At 46.2% G+C, this 22,103-nt stretch overlaps 1 protein-coding gene across 1 annotated transcript; it reads left to right on the top strand.

Moving 5' to 3' along the window:
- The first annotated feature begins 6,508 nt into the window (after window positions 1-6,508).
- CALM1 (calmodulin 1) lies at window positions 6,509-17,161 on the top strand. The gene is made up of 6 exons (XM_037130239.2): window positions 6,509-6,799; window positions 9,538-9,568; window positions 10,483-10,626; window positions 12,795-12,901; window positions 13,314-13,449; window positions 13,619-17,161. The coding sequence occupies exons 1-6, from the start codon at window positions 6,797-6,799 to the stop codon at window positions 13,645-13,647; spliced, it is 450 nt and encodes a 149-aa protein (XP_036986134.1). The 5' UTR covers window positions 6,509-6,796; the 3' UTR covers window positions 13,648-17,161.
- The last annotated feature ends 4,942 nt before the right edge of the window (window positions 17,162-22,103 follow it).

Genomic DNA, 22,103 nt, shown 5'->3' with positions numbered 1-22,103 from the left:
TTTAGCGAGACAAAGGAAGGAGAAAGTGAAGAGAGACATCGATTTGTTGTTCCACATACTTGTGTATACATTGGCTGTTTCTTGTATGTGCCCTGACCCGAGACCGAACCTGTGACCTCTGCATGTGGGGACAACACTCTCACTAACTGAACTACCCAGCCAGGGCAAAACCCATAGGATCTAGAGAAGCAGCAAAGTTTCGGACAGGTGTCTGGGCACTGGAAACAGCATGGAAAGGCCATGAGTCAGCAGGCCTGAATACAATACACGGCATGTATTCAGGGGACAGAGAGTAAACCGATTTGTAACAGTTTCTATTTATGGAATGATAGAAAAAATGTTGAAAAGGTAAATGAACAGAATGTTGCAGGGCTTTGCATGCTAGGCACGGGGGGCTTAGCTTTTTATCTTCTGAGGGCATTGGGGAGCAAATGAAGGTTTTTGAACAGAGAAGTGACATGATTAAACTAATCTGGCGTCTGTGTCCTCAATGGATCAGAAGAGGACAAACTCATTGGGATGAATACAGAATCACTGATGTGGTATTAAAAAATGTAGGGTCCTCAAGATTCTCAATCCTGGCCCACATGGTTATGCTGTTCAACAGAATTTTTTGTGGCAATGGAAATGTGGTCTGCTGTCCAATGCGTTCATCACTAGCCACTGCTACTGAGTACTTGAAATGTGACAAGTGAAATTGAGGAATAGAAGAGCTTTTTATTTTAATTTTCACTTAAATAGCTGCACATGGCTAGTGGCTACTGTCTGGGAGAGTGCGGCTCCGGAAAGTAGGACAAAGGTTTTTCATTACGAATTAAAACCAAACCATACAGTTACTAAATGAAACCTCCGCTCTGTTGGACATGATGGGGCCCATTCTTTGGTATCACCGACAATCAACATCAGTTTATCTGATTTACCACTGTGGGCCCGTTTTCTGCATATTTAAGACCTCAGCGAAAGTGTCAATTTGTGCCGATAACTGGCTCTGCTCTTTAGGCAAGCGGAGTCATCCCCAAACATGCCATTCCAGTTCCCACTGTGGCCACATGTCCCTCAACAGAAGAGCTATTAAATCATCTGTAAGCTGCTAAATGCCTGTGTTGCATGGACATCTTAGACCCGCTCTCTGGCTTGCCCCTGCGCTAGCACATCTAGTAGAAACGAGAAGTGCTGGTTCCTGTACTTTGTTGTTGACTAGTGTTACTTTTGCACTTGATTTGGGGATTAAAGAGGAAATGGTGATTCAAGAATGCCCAAAACAATATAACTTAGTGAACACATTGCTCAGTAGGTCGCTGCATTATTTTAAAAAGCAGCTTGAATTTAGTGTCAACAACTAAAGCACAAAAACTGTGATCTTATCCCCCCGGGCATTTAAAATCTGAATCCATGTATTTGGTCCCGAAGGCTGTATAACCACTAGCTGCTTGTGACTTAAGAGCTCAGTGTATCAAAGCACAGAGCTGAAGTCATGGGTCCAGTCTCATTAATGGCCCATTATTTTGCTCTGTGTGCTCTGTCCCTGACCCCTTGCTGTGTTGCATATTCATGGCCTTGGTCACAAGGGTGGACCAGGCCAGAGAGGGACTAGTGCAAATCCATCACCACAGCTACTGGCAAAACAAGCACAAGCTCTGTGCATGGAGGGTAGGAGGTGTCCTCTACTGCACAAAGGAAAGCGTTTAGAAAAAGAAGAAAGAACTGGGCACACAGACAAGGTGAATGACGCTGTTTGAAATCGCACTTCACCTTGTGACTTTAGACCATTCGCTCATACACTGAAGAACATTGCAAACGAACACGTAGCAGAACATGCAGTCTGGTTGTGATTCCCTTAATATTTGGGACACTAATAGGCACCCTATGAGCTAAAATTTGTTTTTTTCATGGTATGAATTCATGGCCTAATGTTTGTTATGTTCTGATGGTAACATATCTTCAAATTTAAATGTAATGTTAGAATTCTCCTTCCCATCTTTACCTCTATGAGTCATTCATACATGATAATAGCAAAAAAAAAAAGATAATAGCGAAATGTTAGATGGAAAACTAATGAGGTATTTTGCTGTCGATAGAGATAGTAAGGCTTTTATAATAATCCTGTATAAGACTGGAAGAAATGTAAATCCACACACAAACTGCAAGCATCTCTTTCAGCTGTTGGAGTTGACTGGTGAGACTGAGAATCTGAAGGGTGATGATTTTCAAGGTGCCATTGGACTGTGGGGTGGAGAGGAGGGAGCGGGGGCTGGTGTAGGCCTCATCTGCAGAGTTAAAAATGTCCTTCGCCTAGAAAGCATCACGAAGCCTGCGTTTTGCTTGCGTTTCCTTTCACAAAGGCTCTTACTCCTTGTGTGCAAGAGAGATCTATAACTGCATTTCTGTGATCGTATTTTAATTTTAAATCATTGGGTAAGAAGTATCTCTTTAAAACCAAATTTTAATCTTTTTATTCCCCAAAGGAAACATTAAATTTAAAGTGAGTTATATTAAAGAATAGGAAACATAGTGTGATTCTTATGTGCTTGGTCCTGTGAGCTAAAGTTTTGGGTTCCAGCACTTACATTAGGCAGGTCACTGGGCCCCCAGTGCCTCAGGTTCCACGTGAGCATGACCGCGGCCTGCCTCACAGGCCAGGAGGGATGGAATAATGCATTGAACACAGCGCCTGGTCACAGTCAGTGCCCAGCAAGCGCTGTTTTCGTTTGTAAACTATTTCCGCTTCTCCTCTCCACCTTCAATATATGTATATTCGTGACCATGCACAGGTATAGGACATACATGTGACACATGCATTTTATACTCATATATGTTATCATCTTAGGCACAGGGTTTTACAGCTGGAAGGAATTTATAGATTAAATTTCACCTTCTGGTTTTACCCATGAGTATGTATAATGATTGCATTTGCGTTCTTTCTGTCAGACTCAGAGGGTTGGAGTGGTCTGGTTAGTAACAGAAATGGTATTCAAACCTGAGATTCCTGGATTGGGGCCACATTCTTTCTACTCCTGTTCGATTTGACATTATTTTATTTAAATAACAATAATAACCGGTTTCTCTCAATAACATGACATGTCTATAGACTTGGTTCTCGGTAAATTATGGTATCACAATAACGTGACTTATTTTCCTGATTGCAGATCGCTTCATAAAGTAGGAGGTTTATTCACTTCCAGGGAGCTAAAGCAGTCCCCCCATATCTGATGGTATTAGGTTCCAAGACCCCCAGTGGATGTGTGAAACCACAGAGAATGCAGAACGTATATATACCTCACTTTCTCCTGTGTATACGCATCTTTTCACATAAAGGAGGCACTTCACAGCCTCTCTGTGGCACATCTGAATTGCCAGCGTCACTACTATTACACTTTGGGGCCATTATTCAGTAAAATGAGGGCTGCTTGCACACAGAGGCTGATAAGGCAAGTCTCTGATAACCCGGACAGCTATCGAGTGACTAACCTACAGCATGGAGATGCTGGACGAAAGGATGACTCACATCCCAGCCAGGACAGAGCAGGACTCTGAAGATTTCCGTAGGCAATTTTAGACCTGTAAATAGTTTATTTCTGGAATTTTCTATTTAAGATTTTTGGGCTGCAGTTAACTGTAATTGAAACCTCAGAAAATGAAAGTGTAGATAAGGGGAGCCTATTGTACAGCTGACCCTTGAACAATGTGGGGATCAGGGGCGCCAGCCTCCTGGAAAGTTGAAAATCTAAGTATGACTTCTTACGCACCCGAAACTTAAGTCGTCCCTTGGAATCTATGAGGGATTGGTTCCAGGGCTTTCTGCAGCCCCGTGGACACCAAAATCCAGGGATGCTCAAGTTGCCCATGTAAAAACAGCGCAGAAGGATGCACATAGTTGGTTGGCCCTCCGTTTCCGTGGACTACAACAGTGCAGGCACTTCTGAAAAAAATCCACATCTGAGCCTGCCCACGCAGTTCCGACTGTACCCTGTGCTAGCCAGGGTCACCTGGACTTAACCTTAGTGAAAAAAAAACCCTGTGGTCCTCTACGTCGTCAGAAGAATCTGCTTCATGAAGTAGGCAAACCCTGCACATTGTATGTTTAAAAATTTCAGTAACATGTAATCTAAGATTAGAGCCCTGAACAAGGGCTCAGGCTCTATTTTTATGCTCCACCCTGACTCATGGTAAGATCATGGGCAAGTCACTTGACATTCTTATGTTTCCGTGTGTCGACGTAGCCATAAAACGGAATAAAGTATGACCTCATTAGAAACCCAATAGACTTCAAAGCTAAAATGTGATTTTAAATTTTTATTTATTTTTTTAGAGAGGGAGAGGAAGGGGGTGCGGACTGGGTTGGGGGGAGAGAGAGGAAAAAAAAAGAGAGGGAGAGATTATTTGTTGTTCCCCTTACTTACGCATTCATTGGTTGCTTCTTGTATGTGCCCTGACCGGGGATCAAACTAGCGACCGTGGCCTACTGGGACAAAGTTCTAACCAACTGAGATGCCCTGCCAGGGCCTAAGATGTGATTTGATACATTAAAAAATTACCGTAAGACAACTTTAGGGGCTAATTATGAAGAATCAGAATAATGAATTTCACTGTAACAAGTAAAATGATCCAAAATGAAGTTTTTAGCAAATAGAGTCATGGAAAATTATCTGGGTGAAACAGGTTAAATAACAGAGGGAGAAATATTATTTCAGAGAATGCTTGGTTTTCAAAACCATAGATTGGAGCAATTTAACCAAAATAATAAGGAATGAAAGAATATTAGAAACTAATGAATCCTTAATAATAGAACACATCTCATTTCTAGGCAATTATTTCCTCCTACTCATACAATGTATTCCGTGAGGAACCTGACAAAAGAAACGAATGCCTTTAGAAATGAAGCAGTTTTAATGATGTGTTTGGCCATTTACACTGTAACTCACTGGATTATTTAATGCCCTTTAAATTGACTTTGTATTAGTCCCCTTTCCTCTATCTTCCTATTTCCAACTCTCCCATTAATACATACACTTTATTCCTACTCGGGTTTGCCTCCATGAGCACAGACTGGTGATGATGATGATGGTGACTTGTGAGCTGAATAATGTCTCTCTAATCTGCAGAGGGAAGCGTCCCAGGCTTGCTCCTGCAGCCTCTATTGAACAGCAGGTGCACCCTTTCTGCGGCATTCTAGATGGAACACAAAAGTAAGAACTCCAAAGGTGATTGCCTAAGGTCCCCCTCGAAGTCCTGCGGCATCTGCGATGTGCCTGAATACTTTCCATTCTTCTCAAACATCTTTCTGCAGACTTTGTCGAAGCCAGCGACAAACATAACCAAGCAAGGCCCTTTCTAGCAGAGCTTGTCAATCACACGGTTTGCCACATTCTCTGAAAGAGTAAGCAAATGATAATTTGCAACCGTTGCCCAGGCCCTGTACACAAAAGATGAAATTGTGTTCCGCCTTGGCAAGAAAAGAAACTACAGTGTTTTCCTTTTGTCAAGGTCTCTTCTTTCTTTTTACAAGTTTGGGGCTTCAAATCAATAGCTGGAATTGTCCTTTTTTCTAGTTTACGGGGGGAAAAATGAAAAACACTAGTAAATTTAAAGATTAAAATGCTACTTAAAATGTTATCAAGATTGTAGGTTAAATATGATCTAGCTCCATAGCAGGGTCAATTAGCTGTGTTGTTCCAACTATAATCTGAGGGATTCTAAGTATTTGCTCTTTTTTTGTTTCTCTGGATGTGTGAAGAAATATCTGATCCTTCCCAGAACGAGGAAAATCAAGAAAAATAATCAAAAGCATTGGTTTTAGGTTCTATAGAAGATGTACAGGTACATTAATTTTAGTAAGACTGAAGTCAGGATGAATAATAGTATTTTCCATAAGAAAAAGAGAACAAACAGTAGGGGAGTGATATTATTCAAGCATACAAAAAAAAATCACTGGAAACGTAAACACATTAAAATAAGATTGGCTAAGTATGTGAACATGACAGGTTTAGTAATTGAGCATATTTGTCTCAGATATTGTTTCAGATTTTGAGAAGAAAGCCGTCCAACTAGTGTCTTGCACGAGGCAAACTGCTTTGCGGCTTCCAGACCCGTGTTCCCGGCGGGCGTGCGGTCTGTTTCTCTGTCCAGTCCCCAACTCCCTGTAGCAGCCCCAGCCCAGGACTCGGTGCCCCAGCGACGCGGTAGGAGCTGTGAGCCGAAGGGGAGGCGTGCTCACAGGTGGGGTGGGGTTGGGGTTGGGGTGGGGGGCGGCGGCTTACGGTGCCCGGGCCATCTCAGGTCGAAACTGTAAAAGCGCTCTGTCCTGGCCCCGGCCCGCACTGAGCCTGCCCCTGAAAGTGGCGACCTCTGCCGCGCTTGGCGCGAGGGTCTCTAGCTCTGGCCGACTGTGGCAGACTCGCAGGGGGGTGAGGGGGGTAGGGTGGCGGGGCGGGAGGCCGGGAGCGCCGGGGGCGGGGCCAAACATACAAGGCCCGGCCTTCGCAGCGCCGCGGTGAGCTAGACTGCTGTTCTGAGCGAGTCGTCGGCGGCCGCGGCGGAGGGATACGGAGCGCCGTATATATATGACACAGAGCGCAGGGTCGCACTTCGGCATTTGTGCTGGGAGTCTCGCGGACGCAGCGCCGTTACTCGCAGTCGGGCGGCGGCGCAGCGGCGGTACAGCGGCGGCGGCACAGCGCTCAGCGCACACCGCGCCTCAGCAGCAGCAGTAGCAACAGCAGCGGAGGCAGCCCCGCGGTCACAGCCCCTAGGCTGGTGCAGCCACTCTCGATCCCTCTGCTCTTCCTCTGTTCGCACCATGGTAGGTTGGGAATGACAAATGCCGGCGTAGCAGCTGCCTGCCCGTTTCTTAACAAATTTTTAGTTGAGCCTGTTTTTTGTTGTTTTTTTTTTGCGGAATTTCTTTTTTGGTGGGCTTCCCCCCCTTCCGGGTATTACGCAGCAGTTGCGGTTAAAAAGGATACATTTTGGATTTGCATCTCCCTTTCGTCGGCCAGGGATCCTCTGAATTTTGGTCTTCCAGGGGCTTTTGCAGCAGCAGCACCAGGGCTTCCGCATCCACCCCCTCCCCCAGCCCCGCACCACTGCATCCAGCGCGCCGCACCCGGGCTGCCCGCAGCGCCGCATCTCGGTTGGGGCCCCGGGGGGCGGGGGAGCCGGGCGGTGCCGGGCTCTAGCCCCCTCCGCCTCCCTGCCTCTTCCTAGGGTCGGGGTGGCGGGTCCAGCGGGCAGGGGAGAATGAATGGGCCGGAGCCGGCGGGTGGCGCACACTGCTCCAGCCCGGGCATGGGGTGCGCCCTCACTGTTGCCCCCCTCCCCCGTCTCCCAGTCTACCCCGCCGTCTTTCCGCGGTTCTTCCCGCCTCCCTCCCGGGGGGCGCGGCGCGGGCGTGGGCTGGGAAGGAAGGAGCCGGGGAAGGGTGGGGTGGGGGCAGGAAGGCGAGGGGTGGGGGGCGGAGGGCGGAAGCAGCGGGCAGGCAGCTCTGCACCCGGGTGGGGCCCTGCGGTGTGGCCGGTCTCGTGTCTCTCTGTTTCTCACCTCTGCAGCCCCCAACCCCCCACCCAGGGCAGCAGTGAAGGCGTGCTGGAGCCCCGGTACACCCGGAGGCCCTTTCCCGCGGGAGGCGCTGGGTTGGCGCTAATTGGGGCGGGGGGGGCGGGGGGAGGAGGGAGCTGGCGCGCGGCTCGGTTTCCATTAGAGACACAAAGTTTCTGCTCCGGGAGTAGACGACGCCTTGGCGGCCTCGCCGCCTGGGGGAGCTGAAGCGGGTGGGAGGTGTGGGGCGGGCTTGGCCCTTGCTGGCTGCGAGGTTCTGGAGTGGGAGAGGGAGATCGCACTGGCTGGCTCCCCCACCTCCCCTCCGCCTGGGGTCGTCCCCTTGCATCTCGTCTTGCCCTTAAGGCCGCACCCCAGCCCGCCCCCCCCCCCCCCCCAGCATTTCACCACTCGGCGCCACTTCCAGTCTACAGGGAGATGCCCTCCACGTTTCCGCTTTCTCTGTAGCTTCTAGATTGCCAGATGCGCCTGTGCGCCTCACTGAGTGTATTGCCCACAGCCCCCTTCCTCCCTGGGCATGGCTGACATCACCCATAGCGTTTTTTGGCTTGGATGGGTGGGAAGATGGCCCCCTTGAAAATTAAGAGCACCCTTTCCCCTAAGGCTAACGCCATTAGGCAATTTTTTTGCTCCAGGAAGGTTGATGCTCTCAGTAAACCCTCTAACACGGTAGTTTTGCCGAGCGGTGGGACTCTTCTTTCCAGTAAGGGTGACAGCTTATCTTTTGAGGTGTGGCAGCGCTTCCTGTTGTACAAGACAGAGGTTGCTCTGGCGTTACATAAATCATCGCGTCTCTTCATTTGATACAAAGAAAACCTACTTGACAATCACTGGGGTAGAGAGGAAAACAGGCCCGGTCCTAATATGAAAAAAAGTTTTTCAGTATATTGAAATACCACTCTTATTTGTGAAAGTTTTCATTTAAGAGAATAAATGTCGTCAGCTTTCTATTAGGACTTATTTTGTAACCGGCTTCATTAGGTGTCCTTCATTAAAATAAAAATACATATTAGCTCTCCTTGAGATCTCGAATTCCCCTGGCTGGAGGCACAGGTTCAGTGTTCTGGTGAGAATTACCTCCCTGGCCATTACCGTCTCTAGTCAAGTGTTTATTATGAGCAGCTCTTATGTCATGTTTAGGGTGGATAAATATCCCGCAGCAAAGTTCCACCTCTCCAAGAGGGGCAGGGCATAGTCTCGTAATTGTGTAGTTTTTTGTGGACTTAATATTTGCAGTTTTCTAACAGTTCATTTATAGGATGTTCCGTTTTTTCCTTTGGCTTCTGAATCAGGATAATTTAACAGAAGGCATTAGCCATTGTAAATGGTAGACTCTCAAATAACCACCTAATTTAAATGATTGAAAGCATTTATTACATGGAAATGAAGTTAGTGGGGTAACTCACTGCGGTATATTTATTTTTTCCACTTAATTGTATCTCATAAAATGGATATAAAAGCCTGTTAATCCAACCCAGTGCCGTTATGTAACGCCAATTTGGAGATTGGAGCGCTCACAGCAATGCGCAAGGTGCGCTAAAAGCCTGCCCCTGGACGAGATCCGGGCTGCGGTGGCGGCAACGTCAGGCTGGGTCTCTTCTTGGATGGAAGCGGGGACTGCGGAGCCCTGGGAGCAGTAGGTGGCGCTCTTCTTTCTCAGAGCCTGCTGCTGCAGCCTGTGTTGTGGGACCCTTTGCCACTAGAGGTGCCATTTTTCAAATTATGGACTGACCCTTCCTAGTTAGACCTCAGTGCGCCCAGCGGTAGGCCCAGAAAAGAAAACTTGAAGGCGATTGTCACTTGCTTGTCATCCTTTGTTTTTGAAAAAAATAGCCTGAAGAGTTTCTAAATGACAGTGCTAAAGTTTTCGGTTAATGTATTTTAGGTATCGATGAAAGGTCACTATTAAAAGTGTAACTGGAGCCACAGTGTTGGCCTCAGAGTGTTGTAGATTGAATTGTAACCATTTCTTTCTCCACGTAGGCTGATCAGCTGACCGAAGAACAGATTGCTGGTAAGTTGATGACTTCAAAAAGCCTCCCATAGACCAGAACTAGGCACCAGTCAGTTTCGGTGATTGCTCTGTCCCCTCTTTCCTATAATCTGAACAGTTTTCTAAGACTCTACAAATGAACACAAGCAGAAATATTTAGGTCAGGTGTTAGTCCTTGCCAGTATCTTGGCAATAACGTGAAAGGAAGTGGAATTAGGAGACTGTCCATTTGTTACATCCTAGAGTAGCTGATTGTTTCACAGCGTGCAAGGTTTTGCATGTAATGCAATTGCACTGAGTCTGTGGCTCACAAAATGTAGTTTAGACTTTTTATGCCACAGGCCTTTTAGTAATCCACCATGAAACATGCTTGCTATTCCAAAATCAATGGGAATGGGTGAAAATGAATGCTAAGACCATTATAATAATCATGAAGGGAGTTGTGTTAGTTTAGGTTGTATAATTCCTAGAGAACTTTTTTGAGATGCTTTCCTTATAAAACCAGATTCTGAATGACCTGTAGAAAGGACACACCGGTCACCTGGGAATGTCCATCTTGGTAACCGTCATGCTGCTATGAAACAAGGTGTTCTTATGGCTGTAGAAATTTAACAGGAAGAGACTTGGAACACATGGACTAGTCTTGTCGTATTGGACTTAGGACTAACTTAAATGTGTTCAAACTTAGCCTTCTTTAAAACTGTGAGAATATTTTGGTTTTATGGAGCTGGGTAACAGGAGCAGCGTTTGCTTTATGGACTGATATATGAAGGCCAGCCCAGCAGGACGATTGTGGTCTTTATTTCAGTAGATAAAGATGGGGCGGTTTCTGATAACTCACATACCTCGGACAGCTTGCTTTGGCAAGCCCCAGGGAGGTGTGTATTGTGGCCGGGTAAAGACATTCATTCTAAGAGGTAAACTTTTGTTTTCAGAATTCAAGGAAGCCTTCTCCCTATTTGACAAAGATGGCGATGGTACCATCACAACAAAGGAACTTGGCACTGTCATGAGGTCACTGGGTCAGAACCCAACAGAAGCTGAATTGCAGGATATGATCAATGAAGTGGATGCTGACGGTAAGGGCTTTAGAACTCTGAATGAGCGCCAGTGTTGTGTAATTCAAGTTCAGACCTGTTACGAGATGGGTTTTCAGGTCCCCAAAGCAAAATAAATGTGCAAAGATCCTTTCTGTGGCTGCTTTATGGCTGTTGACAACCCAAATTGTCAACGGAAGACTGTGGGCCTGCCTTTGCCTGCTCACCATCTAGAATATTTCCTGGATGGATCACTGCGGTGGTGTTTTCTACCTGCCCTGACCTACAGCTCGGTCTTTATCAGCTGGCCCATGAGTCTGTGGGGAAGCAAAAAGTAAATAGCCATAGACCTTTTTAAAAAGCTTATTGTCTCCTACAGAAGAAAACCCCCCAAACAATGTGGATGAAGAGCATTCTTAGATACTAACATAGAATCCCATACAGTGTAGCGGTGGGTGTGTTTATTGAAGAGAATGTTGAAGATCACATGAGCCTCGGAGGTGGAGTGCCGAGGGCTGTAGGGAGTGGATCTGCCGGACCTACTAGAAGGAAAGGATGTGTGAGGCACAGAGCAGGAAGGAAAGGCAGTGACCCTGGTGGCAGTTGGTCACCAGTCAGTTGTCTGCTTCTCTGGATTCTAGAACAGTGGACATTAGACCTTTTATTGCTCACTTCCATCAGTAAAGAGTTTTTGAGGGACCCCCCCCCCAAAATACGTACTTTTGGAAACCATGTACATTTACTAGTAAATGTACTATATACTATTGTAGACCATAGTACATTTTCAAAAGGTGAGCTAAGAATAAACAGTTTGGACCAAAAGTATTGTTTAGATGATTGACTTGATAATAATCATTAAAAAAAATAGAGTTTCAGAGGCCATAAAGTTGAGTTACACTTGTCTGGTTATATATATTTAGAAGCAGGGGTTTTGGTTAAATTCTTTAACAATGGTTGCAGCCCATTCAGACTACTACTAAAGACTTTTCATCCTTAATACTGTTTTGGAAAAAGATTGTATGTAGTTCTCTCTAGTTTGCTAAGGTGATCAGCTGTCTGCGAACTCATGGGGTGTCTCCCTCCTATTTTGTATAGACATTGGGCTTAGGGACTGGCAAAGTGTATGGGTGCCCCAAGATTGAATGGAACAAGGTAGGGAAGGGGGAGATCCCGGGTGACAGCATTCGGTATTCACAGTGAATAAATATGATAATGCCTAAGGACATACATCTCTGCTTGGCTGTGAGCATGCCAAATAAGTAACACTGATCATCCCAAATTTCAATAATGCTGTAAAATTTTGAAGGCCAAAGAACTTGAAGGGATCTCTAAATTACCGTTTTGATTCAACGGTACTGGTGAAAATGAGTAACTTAACCTAAGGCTCTTTTCTTTTAATTTAACTTGATTTCCAAAGGCTCTTTTCTTTTAATTTAACTTGATTTCCATTTAATTCACATTACATTGTTAGTTGTGTGGTTTGTCTTTGGCGTGTTCATCTAACTCAGTTTTAGAGGAGGAGTTGTTTGGAATACTGGCCACAGAACAGATTCCTCCTGACATGGTTTCCTAATGTTAATGATCTGAGCTGTGAGAACACTTCTGAGTTTTGTCCTTAATGGGAAATAAAGATACGGAGTCAGGAGAAACGATTAGGTCACTTATCATACGGTGGCTGAGAAATGCCCCCTGGAGAAGACATTCGAACAGTTCATGGTCCGTGGCATAGTTAAGTCAGTTTGTGCCCTTTCTGATTGTTTTAATCCCGGGGGCCCAAATCTAGGCCTCGGCCAGTCCCACTAGCCAGTCTGAGTGGATCCCTTTGATTGCCCTGCCTGGAGTGGGGGTGGGTGAGGGGAGAAAACCTGGAATGCTTCCCCAGGGAGGGGAAGATGCAGCCCGCGGTGCTGGGTGCGTTTCCCTGAGCTCTGCCACCCCCTTTGGCTGTCGAGGGTTTGTGGAGCACTGTCCCTCGCATCGTTACAGGCTGTCCAAGGCACCGATTATTAGTTTGAGTCACGTCAGTCATGTGAAATTGCCCTGTGAAGTTCTTCAGTAGTTTAGACCCACAAAGGGTCCACCCTAACGAAATAATTTGCCACTTGGTCCTAGCAGGTGCTTACTGTTCTGTAAAGTGGTTCTAAAATTATTACTGCAGAGGAGTATCGCTGGAGCACTTCTTTTACAGAGCTTTTTGTTTTTAATTTGAGGGAATGGCACCATTGACTTCCCAGAGTTCTTGACTATGATGGCTAGAAAAATGAAAGATACAGACAGTGAAGAAGAAATCCGTGAGGCATTCCGAGTCTTCGACAAGGTAACCCTGGGTCTGCATTGCAGATGGTGTTGAAGTACTGCTGCTTTGCTCTCAGTTCGAAAAGCTTCAGCAGTCTTTGTACCTAGAACACGTACCTAGTCTAACTGCTGAGCCTCTGAACTCTCACTTTCAAATATCCCGACTTAAGCAGTAACATTATCAAGTCAGGGTAAGCACAATAAATAACAAAACATTTGAGCCAATTTTCTTGTTACTTTGGATTTCTCTTAGCTTTTGAGAAGCTCCTGTGCACTCTGCCTTTGACGAGCTCGTGTCCGTGGGTAGAGGCGGGAACCGGAAGTCGAGAGTTGTCCCTAAGAGCAGAGTTGGCAGCCCCTTGAGAGCGCATAACTAGTCAGAGACCTCCTGTCACAATAAGCCCCTCGTGGTAATGACCGCTGAATGTTTGCAGGATGGCAACGGTTACATCAGTGCGGCAGAACTGCGCCACGTCATGACAAATCTAGGAGAAAAACTAACGGATGAAGAAGTAGATGAAATGATCAGAGAAGCAGATATCGATGGAGACGGACAAGTCAACTATGAAGGTAACACACGACGTTTCTGCAGCTGAGTTTTGGGTAGTTTTCCCTTTACAATCTCAGCACGTTAATCGCTTCACTAGACAGTCACCGCTGCTTTCTCATGCAGAGTAGAGATGTGTTCATAAAGCTGCTCTTGAAGATGACTGAAAGCTGTGATTATTTGTCTTTTCAGAATTCGTACAGATGATGACTGCAAAATGAAGACCTACTTTCAACTTTTCCCCCCTCTAGAAGAATCAAATTGAATCTTTTACTTACCTCTTGCAAAAAAAAAATCATTTACTCATTCTGTTTCTATATAGCAAAACTGAATGTCAAAAGTACCTTCTGTCCACACACACAAAATCTGCATGTATTGGTTGGTGGTCCTGTCCCCTAAAGATCAAGCTCTACACATCAGTTTTACAATATAAGTACTTGTACTACCTTAACGATAAGGAAGCACTTAGTGGACCCCTTGCAGTTCCATTTGCTAATGATTAATACACCGTTTGGGCTGGCCGGTTTTTCATGCATGCGGCTTGACAATTGAGCACAGTCAGGCATTTGTATTAAAAACGAAAAATGAAAAAACAAATTCAATACCTATTCAAATGGGTTCTAGTCAGTTTGTTAGTACAGATTGTCATAGTAGCAGGTTTACTGAGAGCAAACACATTTAAAATTGGTTTACCTCAGGATGTGTGTAGAAAAACGAGCGAAGGATAAGGTGTCCAGACGTAGCCCCACTAGCAGGATGGTCCTCTTGTACTTCCATGTGCCCCAATCTGCAGTGACAGTGACACGTCTTGGTGGCGTGCCCACATGTGTTGGTTTAGCGTTGTCTGCATTACACTAGAGGGAGACGGGTGTCAGGCTGTCACCATTCACACAAACTTTTAAAAAACAAACTTACCAAGGGAGCATCTTTGGACTCTCTGTTTTTAAAACCTTCTGAACCGTGACTTGGAGCCAGCAGAGGTAGGCTGTGGACTTCAGCACAACCGTCAACATTGCTGTTCGAGAAATTACAATTTACGTCCATTCCAAGTTGTAAATGCTAGTCTTTTTATTTTTTTTTTTCCAATAAAAAGACCATTAACTTAAAGTGGTGTTACATGCTTTGTAAAGCTGAGATCTGAGCGGGGACAGGGCCGTTCGAGGGGAGGCCAGTGCAGCTGTCACTGCCTCAGCCCGGCATTGGGTTTCCCTCCCAGCATCCCAGCACCGACCTCGGAGCCTGAGACCTTGCCTAAAACCGAGCGAGTACTGACTGCTTCGTCATGTTTATGGACGTTTAGGTCTATTGTATTTTCCCTGGGGGGAGGGGGGCAGTGAATTGCGGTAACCTAATGATTATTCAGGCAGTAGAACTCTTAAAGGAAAAAAAAACCACTTTCTCTCAAGCATGTATTTAGGGGTTCTTCTCAATTGTGCTGCTGATTACCTGTTTTATGTAACTACTTGAGACCATCTGTGCAAGAGACATAATTTAGTGTGTCTGTAATTCAATCCTCGCTGTGTGTGGTAGAAGCAGTAGTCACTTTTCTAAGCCAGTCTCTTCATGCCTAAAAGACACTACCAGGCACCTTTGATTCATGACTTTTGAATTATGATTATACCTACCTTGCCCTCTTTTTTTAAAAGTTGACTTGGCCTTTTCTTCCCCCCCAAGTAGAGCTAATGGTAGCCCTCGGCTTGCAAGTAAAACACCACCCGAGAAGGATATTTGTGTCTAATTATAAACCTGTAACCAAAACAGATGCTGGTACTGGTCTTTGCAGTGGGATTGGTCTGCTTCACAAAAGCCCCTTTAAAGGCATGTTGCATTTAGTGCAGAACTCTGAGGTGGAGGCTGGATGTGCATTTTCCAGGGTGTTAACTGGCTGTATCTTATGAGCAAGGCGATCTGGATTTTGAGTGTGTGGGAGGTTTTAATTTGCCAGGGAACAGTGGCAGGCTGCTAGCGAGGCAGTGAGAAGCTCTTGGCAGCCAAATGGGTGCATTCAGGGCTGATTTATAGAGACCCTTGGCTTCCCCCTCTCCTACTCCCTGTCTTTCTGGCATTTTGCAGCTTGTTCTATTTCCTGCCAGAGGGGTGGGTCAGAGCAGTGGAGAGGAGTCTGCCCATCTGCCTCTGCAACTGGTCCTTAGACTCTGGTTGGAAGGAGAGAGGTCGACCTCATGAGTCAGGTTCGGCTCTCCTAAGTTCCTGCATCTGGAAGGAACACCTAAGAATACCTTGGGGGTTCTGGTGAGGTAGGAGGACCAAGGGCTCCTGGTTTGAACAAGTTACCGGCCTGGATGTTTCTTGCATGGAGGTCCAATAGCCTGACTGTTGACCCAGTCTCGGGTCCGGTAAAGGACCTCTTGGTAGTTTTCAAAGAGGGGTTGGGGTGACTTGTTGAAAACTGCCTTCTATCTTACCCTTTCAACCAAGTCTTTAGAAGCTGGGTGGGCTCCATGGTAGTGGTCCCCCAGTCTCTCCTAAAGGACTGTCTTTGAGTCCAGGTTCTGACGCGGCCAGAATCCTACGTGGGAACCAGAAGCTTTCCTCCAGGGAGCGCTGAGTCCCGGTGGGCGCAGAGGTGCAGCCGAGCCCACGATAGCCTTTTCCCTCTGGCATTTGAGGGGACGGCCAGCCCAGGGGTTAGCGGTTCGCAGTTGTGTGAGTTTGAGAGAGGAAAAAGCTGAAGGTCGTGGTGGTACTTTTTAAGTTGGTTAGCACCTTCCTGTAAACTCTTGCCCCTACTTCTAACTGCTCTATAAATATACGTATATATTTATATATATAAAGTGACTAGTTTAACTGGCATCCCGCTTGAGCCTGAGACTTGCCATAAAAACTGCTGAGTACTTGGCAAACACTTTCATAGTTTTGTTCTCCATCTGTGTGGGGTAGGTGTTGAGCAAGGCAAATGTATCCTGATATTTCAGATGGGCTTTAACTGCGCTGTTGCCAAGGAAGGCTTTTTCTGATTTTTTGACAAATGAATTTTTGCATATTTTAATTGATGTCTTTCAGCAACTTAAAACATTGAAAATTAGCTACTGTACATATTTTTATATTCTCTTTCTAAATGCATGTCTGACTGTACTTGTAACTACATTGTAACGGCGGCTGTCCAGCAGGCCGAGCACCGCTGCGGCCCGTCGGCAGCCTCCTGACAGCCCCTCAGCGGGCTGGGCGCCTCTTCCTAAACAAAGAATGTAAATTTGGTCCATCCACTCTTCATTCACGCCATTATTTTAAACATTTGAATTAATTATTGTATATCTGAAATAATCCTTTTACTGTATATCCTAAATTGATCCTTTTGGCAGTGACTAGATTCCACGAATGTGTCTTAATCTATCCCTCCAGCTGGCACTTACTATTTTCTTTTTCTATCCCTCGAAGTTGTCCGGTAGGAGACTTGTTGCTGTCTGATCCCTTGGAGTGAGAAGGTTAGTGGCATGGGTGGAGCGTGCGTTCTTTCTCCAGATCTATTATAATGTTCATTAAATGCGTCTGCAGCAAAGATTGGTGGTAGTTCTTTTGTTACTGAAGTTACCCTTCACCGTGGCGATTTGCAAAGGAGATGTACTTGAACGTTTCTGTAAATCTTGAGATAAACTGTTTGGAGATTTTACCACCTCTCTGATGGGGGACCAACTCTATGGAAATTGTAAATAAGTTTTATTTATAAACCTGGCACTGTATTCAATAAACATTTCTGCAGCCTTTCATCTCTAACTGCGAACTGTGTAGGTTTTTAGCTTGCGTAGCCTTCAATGCCTTTGCTGGGTGAACAAGATCCTGGGCTCCCGCTCGGTCGGTGAGGGGCCAGAAATACCACAGACACATCCTACTTCAGCCTGACTCTGATGTTAAGTAGTTTGTGTAACTGACATTTTCACACAATCTCTTGGCCTCTTCATGTATCCAGGCTTGCTTTACGCAGAAAATGCACACCATAAAAAGATTGATTTTCCTTTAACTTCAGCGTTAATCCAAGTCTCTTTAGGAATTGCGTAAAGAAATACACTTTAAAAATAGGATGGGACTTCAAATTACCTGAGCACATACGTCTGCCATCCCAGGAGGAGGGTCGCAAGGAGAATGGCGTGGGTTACAACTCCATTTAGAACCTGGGAGTGGACGCCTTCCCCTTCCTCCCAGACCCTGTTTCCCAGACAGGCTTCCCTAGCTCAAAAGGCCACCTTCTGGCTGCCACCCATTGCCAGAAGGAACTTTTCTCGGCTGCAGGGAGGGGGCCGAAAAGAAGGCACAATCACAGGGTATCCTGGTTTGGGCATAAGGCTGAGACATTCCATTGAAACAACCCCCTCGTATCCAGGAGCTAGGACTACAAGGATGGGGACACCACCATGGGGACAGGCCTGGCACCTACTTTTTGCTCTGTCCCTCAGTAGCCATGGTCCCTTACCTTCTTTGGATCTCACTTTTCCCCTTGGTAAAAGGAAATCATTGGACTAGGTCCCTTTTACCTGTGTCTTTCTAGGATTCAGACCACTCGGTGTTTAAGTGGAAATTGCAGCCTCAATGAGGGTGGGAGGCAAAATAGTGTGGGAGAGCCGTATGCTTTGAGATGACAAATGGGATTTTTTAAAGTCCCGGCAGCTCCATGTTGGGGGTGGAGGGGAGGGTGAGCTTGCTATTATGACTGATGCAGTGCTGGAACGTGGGTCAGAGAAACTGATCATGAAGTGACTTCCACCCTCCTCACAAGACGGAAATAGGAAGCTACCACTCGGCCTGTAAAGAGATTTAGTTCAAGGGACAACGTCATGTGGCTTGAAAAAAACAGACATTTCCGATTCGAGCTGCACTTCTTTGGGCACTGGGGGCTGGAGCACCCAGTGACTCAGGACGCCTTAGAAGGAAATAAAACTTAGAAGTTTTTTATAGCTGGGTGCATCTCCTCTCCCACTGCCCTCAAAGCCTCTGCCTGGTGGGGGGGGGGGAGTGGGAGGAGCTAGCTCACGCTCCACGGCCCCATGGGAAAGCTGGCTAGGCCCAGGAGCTGGCTGCCTTCCCCATCTCGTGGCTGTCAGTCCCTGAACTTGGGTTTAAAAAGAAGATGGCAGTTTTCCTCCTAAGAATTATTTATGTTCTGCCTCTGTGTGCACAACCTTTGGAATGAGTATGTATTTACACGTTCAGAGAGTATTTCAAATGTCACATTTTAAAGTTTTCATAAAGATGAAAGGGAGGATCCAAGTCTTCTAGTCAGATTTCTTAAATAGTTTGATGCGACATCATTTTTTTCCTGCCTGCTTATAAGCATGTACCTTTTGCTTTTAAACTAATTTTCTTTCCCTTTTTGAGTCTTAATATACCCTTTAAGTTGTGATTTCTTGTTACTGTAAAATACGAATTTCCTCCACACACAGACTGGTACCAGAATCAAGAACTGAGACAATGGATTATTTTTTAAAAATAGAAAATAAGTGAAAAAGTAATGATAAAATGATAACATCTTAGTCCAAAGCCTGGGCTATACACTGCAGGTCACACTCCGAGTGTGAATATCCGTATCCGATGACTCTCAGACTTTGGGGGGTATTTCCTGTGACCAGAAGTTTGTTACCTCAATAGACAGCCCAGTCCCATTTTTGTCCCAAAATGATTTTTCTGATTATTGAAAAATGTTTATTGTATAAAATTTGTGATATCAAACAACCCTAGTACCCTACAGAACATAGTTAGCACTTCGTATTTCCTTCCAGAATTTGTTCTTACTGTGTGGATGCGGAGACATAGTTGACGAAAGTGCAATGTGTATGTATGGTTTTTAAAAATTAAGCATAATATTCCTGAGCATATGCAAGTATATATTGTATATATACCATATAGGTATTGTATAGGTAATACAAAAGATTGTAATATAGGTATTACGATCTTTTTATTCATTATACTTTTTTTCTTGATATGATTTATGTACTATAAAGTTCACCCTTTAAAAATGGACAATTCATGGTTTTTGACATTCACAAGGTTGTGTAACCATTAACACCAGGTAATGTGGGGGCATTTTCAACCCCCCACAAAGAAACCCTGTGCTCCCTCCCCAGACTCCCCTTCTTCTACCCCAGGAACCACTGATCTATTTTCTGTCTATGAATTTGCCTATTCTGGACATATAGAAATAGAATCATGTATTCATAATCTTTTTTCCCACTTTTTAAGTTGAGCATCTCCATAAACTGACATTCTTGGAGGACCTGGCTGTATCAGTGCGGCATAGTTTAGGTATTCCTCCGATAGAGGCCACGCGGCACACTCCATCTCGAGCAGGTCTAAGTGTGAAAAGGTGCATAATAGGCTGCAGCCCGCTTCCTTTGAGCTCCCACCCGCCCACTCTTCCCTGCCCATGACCCTCCTGTCTCTCTCTTACAAGGACCCATCTCGATTATACTGGGCCCATCTGAACAACCCAGGACGCTCTTTTTAACCTCAAGATCTAATCACATTGGCAAAGTCTGTTTTTGCCACGTAAGGGAACATGTTCGCACATTCCAGGAATTGGGGGTGATAATCTTTGGGGGGCGGGGGCATTATTCTCTTTGCCACAGCCTGTGATTGGCTTACCTTGGATCAGGTGTTCACCTCTGGCCCAATCAAGCACCGCTAGGAAGCGGGGCTCCTTTCCCCGTTCAGGGCAGCCCCCACGGGAACTCCAGGGGGCCGGGGTCGTTGTCTGAACCAAGCACTGCACAGAGGCTGTGAAAGCTTCCCACTCCAGGGGCATTGCCACCCACTCATCCAAACTGGACAACGTGGGACTCGTCCATAATCCTGTCCTTCCCCCTTGTGCATTACCAATTATATTATATTCGTTTAACCAACAACCAGGTCTAAACTCTTGAGTCACTGTCACTCACACAGCCTTTGCAGCAGCCCCATGAAATCGTTACCAACAGCTCCGTGTTCGAGAAGGGAACCTGTGGCCCAGAGACGCTCCAACACTCGCCCAAGCTCCCGCAGCCAGGAAGCTGGGAGCCGGGATTTGAACTCCGGAAATCTGGCTCCAGCTGCTATGCTCTTAATCACCCTGGAGAGCCACTAAATCCTTGCCCTTATTTTGCCAGTTGAGCCCTTACCAAATGCCGTATTTCTTCCCTACACCATCTCACTTCATCCTTCAGATAACTGGACTTGGACATGGTCCAGACAGCGCGCCCCATTCACAGGATCCCTGACCCCCTCTGTCTGCCTCTGGCTTGTTCCCCTCAGATCTACATACTATACAAATCTGACTGTCACAACCCTGAATAAAGGGTTCCTTTTCTACTGCCCCAGGGGGAAAGTCTGGCCTCATTAGCTCGCTCTCCAAGAGCTTCCAGAAACTGCCCTGTCCATCTCTGTGGCTGATTTCCCTGAAACCCAACTTGCTCCTGGGTTCCCTCACATACAGCACCCGCCTCCCCGAGTCACTGGTGAGTTCCTTGAGAGCAAAGACTTTCTTACTCGTGTCTGAATCCACAGAGCCTGGCATGTGGAGTTGGCTGTACTCAGAAAATGTGTGAGGGGTCAACACCCACACGGCAGGTGGGCTCTAGCGGATCGCCACGGGGTTCTGTGTTTCTGTGCTTGGCCCTGCCTGAGACATAACAACCTGCATGATGTAATCAGGATGTGCAACGTTTGGGCTGGCCAGATGGGCTCCCAGGAATTTAAGGGGCAGTTATGTAACATCGCAGGCTGAGGTTCTGGAATGCACCTGTGCATGTACAGTGTGGGGGAGGGACAGTGTTTAGGGTCGCCACTGTGGGAATTTTAGAAATTCAGTGAGGGACTCAAGGCTAGAGAGGGGTCAGGGTTGAGTCCAGAATTCGAAATTCCATCTCTGACGCCCTTTCTATATTCCAGTACGGCCTCCTCTGTGACCTCTCTTTCTCTTGGATTTTGTCACCTGGGCCCCTGAGGAGTGTGTCTTATATCGCCCTTCTTGGCTCCAGCTCTTCCCTCAACTCTGGGGTGGCTGGCTCCTCCTTAGCCCTTGGGTCTCTGCTTAAGTGTTTCCTCCTCAGGAGGCCTTCTCTGACCACCCTCTACAAGATGCCCACCCACTAGTCCCTACCACAGCACCTATGTTTGGTTGCTTCTCATTGGCATTATTGGTGTCCCTCCCTTGTCTACTGTTTGTCCTCAGGACAGGGACCAGGTTGGTCTGGTTCACCAATGTGTCCCCAGCCTCCAGCTCCAGGCCTGGATGTCGGAAGTCCTCAAGAAATATATATTTGTTGAGTGGGTGTAAGACACACCACTGGGGCAGTGGAAGGTGACACAGGACAGAAGTGCCCAACAGCAGACACGGTGTAGGGAACCGTTTTGCGTGTGGTGGAAATGTAGCTCAGCCCTCACGTGGAAAACCAGTGGGGAGCGAGTGGCACATAGGACCATGCCCTCGGATAGGTTTTCCCGTGGGGAATCAGACCTGCAGTGTACCTAGGCCACTATGAGACCTGCTTTTGCTAAAACTCCCGCACCCTGAATTGAGGCACAAGGGCTTACTGCAAATTCCTAAAATCTGACCTAAACCTCCCAAGTATGGAGTGTGACCAGTTCAGCCACTTTTCCCCTTGGTCTGCAACTTCCTTCTCTTTGAAGTAATTAGCAACATTCTTTCCTTTGTTATCTGTAAAAGGCAGTGAACCTGTACATAGTAAAT

This window comes from Artibeus jamaicensis, unplaced genomic scaffold, assembly GCF_021234435.1.
Source record: "Artibeus jamaicensis isolate MK-2021 breed Jamaican fruit bat unplaced genomic scaffold, CSHL_Jam_final contig_444, whole genome shotgun sequence".
Classification (NCBI taxonomy): domain Eukaryota; kingdom Metazoa; phylum Chordata; class Mammalia; order Chiroptera; family Phyllostomidae; genus Artibeus; species Artibeus jamaicensis.
Note: the sequence above shows the minus strand (reverse complement) of the source record. Positions and strands in the feature narration are given on the sequence as shown.

Excerpts from the sequence above, each read along its gene's own strand:
- CALM1 (XM_037130239.2), top strand. Across the intron at positions 10,627-12,794 it reads CAATGAAGTGGATGCTGACG|GGAATGGCACCATTGACTTC; the intron begins GTAAGGGCTTTA and ends TTTTAATTTGAG. Across the intron at positions 12,902-13,313 it reads CATTCCGAGTCTTCGACAAG|GATGGCAACGGTTACATCAG; the intron begins GTAACCCTGGGT and ends GAATGTTTGCAG.